The following is a 9806-nucleotide window of genomic DNA, read 5'->3' as shown; positions in this document are numbered from 1 at the left end:
TAAGCCTAATTAGTGTAACATCTCTTTTTTTAGAAGGAGAAAAAACAATTTTTTGTTTGATTTTTCCAGGGACCTTTTAGAAAATCCTGTTAATTTTTACATTTAAAGACTTCATTTACAATTTGATTTTAGGAAGTTTGTTAAAAATATCAAAAAGTTTGGTGCTCCTGGGTGGCTCAGTCGGTTAAGTGTCTGCCTTCCACTCAGGTCATAATCTCAGGGTCCTGGGATCAAGCCGCACGTTAGGCTCACTCCTCAGTAGAGTCTGCTTCTCCCTCTGCCCCTATACTCCCACTCATGCTCTCTCATGCGCTCTCGCTCAAATAAAATCTTAAAAAAAAAGACCAATAATCTAAGAAAATGGTCCTTTTAACAGAGAGAAAACCAAATTTTAATTCTATACCAGATTATTTTTGATATTAAGAAATTCATTTAACTTAATTAATTTTTATCTTAGCCAGCTTGACTTCACACTAAAATTCCTTTCCAAAGATTCTTTTTCTACAAACCTTATATAACTTTTTTTTTTACATTCAGATTTTATCCTAGGTTTTCCTCTTCCCCATTTTGAAATAGCCTCTCTTTAGGACAAAATTACTTTGTTTCCTCAACAAAAATGTATTTCCATTCCTCATACCTTTTTTTTTTTCTTCCAAGATTTTATTTAAATTCAAGTGTGGTGATGGGCAGTGGGTGTTACACGCAACTAATGAATTATTGAACACTACATCAAAAACTAATGATGTATTGTATTTCGGCTAATTGAACATAATAAAAAAATTCAAGTTAGTTAACATATAGTGTAGTATTAGTTTCAGGAGTAGAATTTAGTGATTCATTACTTACATATAACACCCAGTGCTCATCACAAGTGCCCTCCGTAATGCCATCACCTATTTAGCCCATCTCCCCACTCAACTCCCCTCCAGCAGCCCTCAGTTTGTTCTCTACAGTTGAGTGTCTATGGTTTGCCTCCCTCTCTGTTTTCATATTTTATTTTTCCTTCCCTTCCCCTATATTCATCTGTTTTGTTTCTTAAATTCCACATATGAGTGAAATCATATGGTATTTGTCTTTCTCTGACTTATTTTGCTTAGCATAATATACTCAAGTTTCATCTCCATTGTCACAAATGGCAAAATTTCATTCTTTTTGATCATCAAGTAATATTCCATTTATACGGAATATATATGTATCACCTCTTCTTTATCCATTCATCAATTGATGGACATTTGGGCTCTTTCCATAATTTGGCTATTGTTGATAGTGCTGCTATAAACATTGGGGTGCATGTGCCCCTTCAAATCAGTGTTTTGTATCCTTTGGATAAATACCTAGTAGTGCAATTGCTGTGTCATAGGGTAGTTCTATTTTTAACTTTTTGAGGAACCTCCATACTGTTTTGCAGAGTGGCTGTACCAGCTTGCATTCCCACCAACAGTGTAAGAGGGTTCCCCTTTCTCTACATCCTCACCAACATCTGTTGTTTCCTGAGTTGTTAATTTTAGCCATTCTATCAGTAATCAATTCTTAAACCCAATCTTGCTCAACCCCCTGGTAGCATTTGGCAGAGATGTACACTTCCTGCTTCCTGGTTGCCTAAACAATGCTCTGAAGGTTTTTTTCCTTCTTCATTATGTCCTCTTCTGAGTATCCTTTACTGTCCAGTTCTCTTCCCCTCGGATGTTGGGCTCTCTTCTCTATATTCATTCTTTAGGTGATTTTATCATTTCTCATAGTCCTAACTATTCTTTGATGCCTTCCAAATGTATATTTTCAATTCTGATATCTCCCCTGAACTTCAAATTTGGTAAATGTAACTTGCTCACCTGACAGCTATCCTTGAATGTCTAATACATATTTCCAAGCTTACTTATTCAAAACAGAATTCTGATTCCTTTCTTCCTCTACACTTTAAACCCACTTTAATCTCAGTGTTTCCCATTGTACTAAAGCCCTTCCATTCATCCAGCTGGAAGACTGTAAGTCTCCTACCTGAAACTCATCATATTCTCAAGACCCTGCATTCAGTGAATCCATCAACAAATTCTATTTGCTGCATCCTCAAAGCATATCCCAAGTGTAATCACATTTCATTGACTCTACTGCTGCTATCCTGGTTAAATCACTCATTTCATTCTTTGACTACAACAATAACTTTTGAACTAGCTTCCCTCTTTCACCCTTATTCTCCCTATGTAGAACCCAGAGTAGACCTTTTAAAACTTTAAGTCAGAGCATAACAGAATCCTGTTCAAAATCTTCGCATAGATTTCTTCACTTCAAACAAATTCCTGTTTTCAGCATGGCTTACAAGATCCTTTATTATCTGGACCCTGGCTCTCTCACAAATTCATCTCCTACTCTCAGTCACTTCACTCAAGCAAGTGACCCGATGCTGCCTCTCAAATTCACTACATTCTAGACCTCAAAGCCTGTACATCTGCTGTTCCTTCTACCTGGAGCACTGTCCTTCATATACCTGCATGTCTTGTTCACTCATGTCATTAAGATTCCTACTCAAATGTCACCTGAGAAAGGTCTACCATGACTACTCTGTCTAAAATTATGTTTCTTGTCATTTTGTCTTCCTATTTTATTTTTTATTAGTACTTTTCAATACCTCTTTGTTACATATTGACTTTAATGAAATTCTCCCTTACTGGCTTAGAAGTTCTGTGAGATCAAAGACTTTGTCTTCTTTGTTCACTACTACATTCCTAGAACTTAGAGAAATGTTGACACATAATAGATGCTCAATAATATTCTGTAGAGCAAATATCATTACTTGAATAGTGTTCTGCCCAATAGTATCCCAAGTTAACAATAAATAGCCATGTCTACCATTAAGACCATGGAGATCCTTGGCTTCGCTCTAAGCACTGTGGTGCTGGCAGAAAATTTAAGAGTCATCTCATTTATCTGCTATTGCCATTTATTTCCCTCTATTAGAATCAGTTGTGTCTCTGGAAGAACTAAATGGAGGAATGGCCAAAACTCAGAATCCCTGAAACTTAATTCTTGAAGTATGAATCTATGCCCAGAGAACAAAGCCTGCACCTTCCTTTCTATCATCTGGGCCATGCCATCTCCCACTGGCTCTTCCTTTCACCATCTGCATTTAAAACTCCTTAAAATAGGAATCGTGTGTGTGTGTGTCTTCTAAAGGAATGTATTTGTAAATCACTAATATAATTAAAACTTTAGATATGGTTAAAAGACAATTCATGAAATTGCATTTTCTTAGGTGAGTATTATCATACTTTTTAAAAAAAATAGTGAAACCCCTCAAATGAAACGTTATATAACACACTGGTGAACTGTGGTGAACATCCGTTGTTTCCCTTCTTTGGTATAGAATTCAAAAATATGATAGCTTGCTTCCTGGGAACCCGTTCTCCTAGTCACAGTTTTTTTTGGAGTAAACACTTGTATTTGCAAGAAAATATTTAAGGATTTTTACATATTCATTTAACCTTACTAACCATCTTGGGAGGTATATGTTCTATCACTATAAATTTGCCCAGGTTTATCAGCCACTTTTTTCCCAGTTTTTTATTTTTTATCTTTTTACCCTTTAAGTTGTAATTTCTTTCACTATACAGAAGTTTATTTTGAGGTAGTCTCAATATATTATTTTTGCTTTTGTTTCCCTTGCCTCAGGAGATGTGCCTATAAAAATGTTTCTACACTCAATGCCAAACAAATTACTGCCTGTGTTCTCTTCTAGGATTTTTATGGTTTCAGGTCTCACATTTAGGTCTTTAATCCATTTTGAGTTTATTTTTGTTTCTGGTGTTAGAAAGCAATCCAGTTTCATTCTTTTGCATGTTGCTGTCCAGCACCATTTATTGAAGAGACTGTCTTTTCCCCATTGTATATTCTTGTCTCCTTTGTAGATTAATTGATCATGTAGGCAAGAGTTTATTTCTGGGCTCTCTGTTCTATTGGGTTGGGGTGAGGGGACAGGCAAAATGGGTGAAGGGGAGTGGGAGATTCAGGCTTGAATAAGTCACAGGAATAAAGCAGAGCATAGGGAATATAGTCAATGATATTGTAATAGTGCTGTGTGGTGACAGATGATAGCTACACTTGTGGTGAGCATAACATAATGTATAGAGATGTTGAATCACTATGTTGTACACCTGAAATTAATGTAACATTGTATGTCAACTATAGTCAAATAAAATTTTTAAATGTTAACTTTGAACTGGGCTTCACTGGTTGCCAGAAAATGCCCATTATCCCTTGTTTGCCATGTTTTACACCTGCTGTCTTCTCTCCTTCATGTCTACCTTCCTCCAAGCCTACCTTCTATTTCTGAATCTTTGACTAAGTTTTACAGCACTAATTGCTTTTCTGCTGAATGAGCCTGTGTCTTTTTTTTGTATCTATAGGTCTCTCATTAAATTATAACTAATTTTGGGGGCACCTGGGTGGCTCAGTCGTTAGGCGTCTGCCTTCGGCTCAGGTCATGGTCCCAGGGTCCTTGGATCGGGCCCCGCATTGGGCTCCCTACTTGGTGGGAAGCCTGCTTCTCCCTCTCCCACTCCCCCTGCTTGTGTTCCTGCTCTCCCTATCTCTCTCTCTCTCTCTCTCTCTCTCTCTCTCTCTGTTAAATAAATAAAATCAAAAAAAAATTATAACTAATTTTTTATGTCTGCCATCCCAAACCAGACTATGAACAAAAAGGTGTGATCCTTCAATTCTATGCCCTAACATCTAGCACAATTCTTTGTGGGTAGTAGATGCTCAGTCAATGATCATTGAATTAGATAATAAAATAAAAACTTTTTACCAAGTGCTTGGCACAGATCAGGCAAAATGATAAGTACCTTACATATGTCATCTCATTTAATATTCATTGCCTCCCCATTTTACAGTGAAAAACCTACAGAGAAGCTAAGTAGTTTAACCAAAAGAAATATTGAGAAGTATTTGGGACACATGGAAGGGGCCAGGAGAAAAAGGAAAATTACCAAAATTTCCTAAACTGTGTTCCTGCGACAGAAAGCCTTTAGGATTATTTGTGTGCAGAGGTCTGTCCACCCACCCCCTTCCCATCCACTCTGAGCTCTCAGGATAAATTTCTATTGCCCTATTTTTTCCCCCTACCTTACCCAAATATCCTAGCTTCAATTTTCTGCCTCTTTCCAGTATCTCAAAGGTCTTTTTAAATGTCTTCATCCCCAGGGAATTTTTACTCAGGGCCTTAATAATAGGATAAATATTCCAACCATTTTGCTCCCCACACACTAATCCCTGCAGGACCTGAGACTTCACTACCACTCCCTGCCCCAGACCTGGTAAGTCTGTCTGTGTATTCAACCCTATAATATGCACACTACTAGCAGGCCAAAGACCTGACTGCACTAAGATCATTTTCTCACTGAGGTGGTCTCTACTTCAGATAAAAGGCACTTACAAATAAATCACACTTTTTGATCACTGCTATGTGCCATGTAGTGCTCTTGGATGAATGTCCCCCATAAGGATTCCTCACAGTAACCTCTGAAGTAGGAATCAACCTCTCCAGGTCACAGATGAGGAAGCAGGTTGACAAAGGTTGAGTGACTTGACTGAGATCACACAGTTGGTGAGTTAGGAGAGTTGAGATTGGAAATGGGCTGCTCTTACTTTTCCACTAATAAAAGTTGTATCCTTGGCAAGTACTTTTCCACTAATAAAAGTTGTATCCTTGGCAAGTAGCTTCCTCATGAGCACTTCCAGCAATGAACAACTTGTTCCTTTCCTCATGAGGCAGGTTTGTTCCTATACTTGAGCTCCTGTTCTAACATATTTTCAATAAGACCTTTTTTAATACCAGACTCTAAGGTAATTCAGAACAATGAGAGGGACATAAAGTAGAGTTATTCTGGGTGAGTCGTATGGAAGAGGCTGAGAGTCTCTCCTTCAGAAGAAAATTACAGTATAGCACAACAGCATTCACAGGTAGAGAGAAAAAGCTGTAAGAGTCTCTAGCCACTCACCTCCACCATGGAGAAGGTTCTGTAGCCATGCCACTCACCTCCCAGCCCACAGCCTAGGGATCATTGAATCAGAAGTGGCAAGAGCTCCTTTGAATGTGGCAATGGTAAGCCATCTCCTGCCTTTTATCACTTCCCAGTGCCCTACAATCTTATCCTGGAGATTTTTTATGAGATCTAACTCAAATATCATTGAGGACAGGAAGTGATGACCCCCAAGGCCTTCACCTTGATCTCTCTTAGAATCCGGGCATACTGTGCTCAACAAGTGCTTTTCCAACTTCATTTTCTCTATCTGTGCAAATGGGTCTGAGGCAAGGGGAGCATGCAGTCATTGTGCTATGTAACTACAAAGATAGAGTGAACATTCTTTGAGAGGCAACTCAGGGGCTGAGGAAACTTGATTCAATTATTAAAAGGCTGAGTAGAAGAAGAAAAAAGGGAAAAAGCAAGGCTGTCCCATTTATGTCTGATTATTCAACTCTCAATTTTCTCCACACCAAAGAAAGGGCATTGAAGTATGAACACTCCAAAACAATGTCTTAACTAAATGGATGTACCTGTGTCTTCTGAGTACAGCTTTGTTCACGCATTTTATACAGCAACATATATATACACACAGTTACATGCTGAACTAAGCACATAGTGTGCTTATTCATAGAATGGAGCAGGTTTACATATACCATTTTTACAAGGACCCCCTCACCCAGATTGTTCTCTGTCCCTGACACCTCAGCCGCCACCAAAATTGAAATACCCTCTGGATATACTCGATCCCAAGCTGAATGGTAGAAATTCAGGGAGGGGAAATAGCACAGAAGAAAAAAATAGGAAACACATGGAAGAAGGGATGATGAGACATAAAGAAACAAGATGATTGTCTCAATACCACAGTGACAGCCACAATTGGCACTGGGATGGCAACCTGGTCCAGGGTTCCTTCGCCCAGACCACATTAGAAGAACTTACCCTTTCTCTTCTTGCCTCTTTCTTTCTGGGTATGGATAGCTGATGTAAGGGATTATAAGAAGTATTGTAGCTTAATGTTAGGGATATAAATGGGCTATCTCCAGAAGGTTCAATTAGTTCCATTCTCTGTCCCAACTAGTAACCAGAACACAGTCAAATCCCATTATATGTAGAAATCAGTGTGAGAAAGGTACTCTTCTCTCACCTATGTCTATTCCTGGTTCTTGTTCTCAACTTTCCTTTTCATCCCTTGTCCCTCTACTGTCCCCTTCCTGACTTTCTTACTTAATCAAATTCTTTCTTAAATTCTCAATTACTCGCTGGCTAGTGGATAAGAGAGTAACGAGAAGGTACATGTAGGTAAGGGAAGATCAGGGGATATAGAAAGTGCGGATAAGAGATGTGGTGGACATTGTTAACATTTGCTTACAGTTAACAATTGTGTTCCCAGTGATTAAAAGTCACTTCTCATACCATCTTTATGTACCTTTGATTTTTATGAGACTGTTTTCATCCCTCAATAACTTTATCAGATCACATATTATGGCCAAATTAGCCTGACCTCTGCCACTGACCAATTCTGCATGATCTCACTTGTTTCTACCAGTATCCATACAGACACCTACAACAAGCACAGGATCCTAGTACTAACATGAGCCAGGCAATGTTATGGCTTTAGCAGGCTATAAGAGACTCAGGCCCTCACCATGTAAAGGTTGTTCTGGATCAGAAGTCAGGTTCTGAGTCTCATCCATGAGTAACCATGGGCTCAGTGCCCGAAAAACCCATTGAACGTCCCCCCACTTTCCTTTCTATTACTTCTCAGTCCTGATCTTCCCATCTTGAAAAGTAACTATATTTGAGTCTTCCATCCAATCTGCCTGACCTTTCATCATTACATCACCCTTTTATTGTCACATAGGCAGATGGATTAGAAAGAAATGAGAGTATAGGCAGAATAGGATTCACAGGCAGACAGAAGACTGGTAAGATTCTCTAATCACTTACCTTCACCATGATAGTTCTATAGCCATGCCACTCACCCTACAGCCCCAGCCTAGACATCACTGAATCAGACACAAATGGAAAGGACTCCTTTGATCCCTGGTAATGATAACTTCACCTCCTGCCTTGCATCACTTCCCAATGCTCTACAACCTTCTTATCCTGGATGTTTCTCATGAGCTCTAACTCAAATATTTTCTGCTGCCCACTTTGTTTCAGCCACAGCATAAGAATGAGTCCCAATGGCTTCATCTCCCAGGGCTTCCTAGGGTTTAGAGCAGGGTAATAAAGTCTTCTCCACCCACCCTACCTGGACCTGACCATGCAGTTCACAAACCACAGCCATCAGAACCCAAACACTTTTCTGCTCATGGGAATTCCTGGCCTGGAGGCATCCCACTTTTGGATTGCATTTCCCTTTTGCTCCATGTATGCCCTGGCAGTGCTTGGCAACATGGCAGTGCTACTGGTGGTGCAATCAGAGCCTGCCCTGCACCAGCCCATGTACCTATTCCTATGCATGCTGTCCATCATTGACCTGGTACTCTGCACTTCTACTGTGCCCAAGCTCCTTGCACTTTTTTGGACAAATGCTACTGAGATCAACTTTGGGGCCTGTGCTACCCAGATGTTCTTTATCTATGGCTTTTCAGCTGTTGAATCTGGTATCCTGCTAGCAATGGCCTTTGACCACTACTTGGCCATCTGCCGGCCACTGCACTATGGGTCATTGTTGCCCCCAGAGACTGTGGGCAAGCTGGCAGCTGCTGCTGTGTTTCGTGGCTTGGGGCTCATGACCCCACTCACCTGCTTACTGGCAAGGCTGAGCTACTGTAGCCGAGTTGCGGCCCACTCCTACTGTGAGCACATGGTTGTAGTGAAGCTGGCTTGTGGGGGCACACAGCCAAACAACATCTATGGCATCACTGCTGCCAGGCTGGTGGTGGGCACAGACTCCATTTGCATCGCTGTCTGCTATGCACTCATCCTCTGGGCTGTGTTAAGCCTTTCCTCCAAAGAAGCAAGGGCTAACACATTTGGCACTTGTGGCTCCCACCTTGGTGTCATCCTTCTCTTCTATACACCAGGACTCTTTTCATTCTACACACAGCACTTTGGCCAGCATGTACCCCGGCACATCCACATCCTCCTGGCTGACCTCTACCTTGTTTTACCACCCATGCTCAACCCCATCATCTATGGCATGAAGACCAAACAGATCCGGGGTGGAGCCCTCCGACTGATGAAGCAGGGCATTGTTCAGTCTTAAGTCTTCAACCCCACCCTGGAAAGCTATCTTCTTCCTTTAGGCCTTGGGCAATTGTTGGAGGAGGCCATTGAGAGGATGTGACCACCAGTTAACCTGTGAGCTGGCTGGGGGTATTTGGGCATTCTTTATCCCTTCCTCTGTCCCTGGAATGTACATTCTGACCACCATTCCCACAGTGAGAGCTGCTCTAAGTACACAGCCTTGAGAGCGTAAGGTATTGTTGAGCCCATCTGGACCTTATACATGACTAAACCCAGTTAAGGCCTCTACATAAACTTTTAAGATTTGGCAGATGGGTACTTATCTTGTGGCCACCAAGACAAATCTCTTAAGTAAGTCCCTTGCTCTTTAAACCTGCCACCTACCCATCTGGAGTGGCCTGCCTCTTTCCTTGGTCTCTTCTTGCTCTCTGTGTATGGGAGCCAATTTGTGAACCAACATCAATTGTTAAGAGACCAGTAGTTTCCCGCATGGTGGAGAGAGAAAAACCCACACTCAGTGGTATCCTTACTTCAATAAGGAGATAAAGCACAAGTCTGATGGGTGAAGAATCATCATATATTTCCCACTTGTGA

At 40.7% G+C, this 9806-nt stretch overlaps 1 protein-coding gene across 1 annotated transcript; it reads left to right on the top strand.

Annotated features, from left to right (window-relative positions):
- The first annotated feature begins 7573 nt into the window (after nt 1-7573).
- Nucleotides 7574-9466, top strand: LOC123856672 (olfactory receptor 52P1-like). Its single transcript, XM_045892815.3, has one exon. It carries the CDS (start codon nt 8284-8286, stop codon nt 9229-9231), a length of 948 nt encoding a protein of 315 aa, XP_045748771.1. The 5' UTR covers nt 7574-8283; the 3' UTR covers nt 9232-9466.
- The last annotated feature ends 340 nt before the right edge of the window (nt 9467-9806 follow it).

Source organism: Mirounga angustirostris, unplaced genomic scaffold (genome assembly GCF_029215605.1).
Source record: "Mirounga angustirostris isolate CCGP_5_RB_7025 unplaced genomic scaffold, mMirAng1.0.hap1 SCAF_13, whole genome shotgun sequence".
NCBI lineage: Eukaryota > Metazoa > Chordata > Mammalia > Carnivora > Phocidae > Mirounga > Mirounga angustirostris.
Note: the sequence above shows the minus strand (reverse complement) of the source record. Positions and strands in the feature narration are given on the sequence as shown.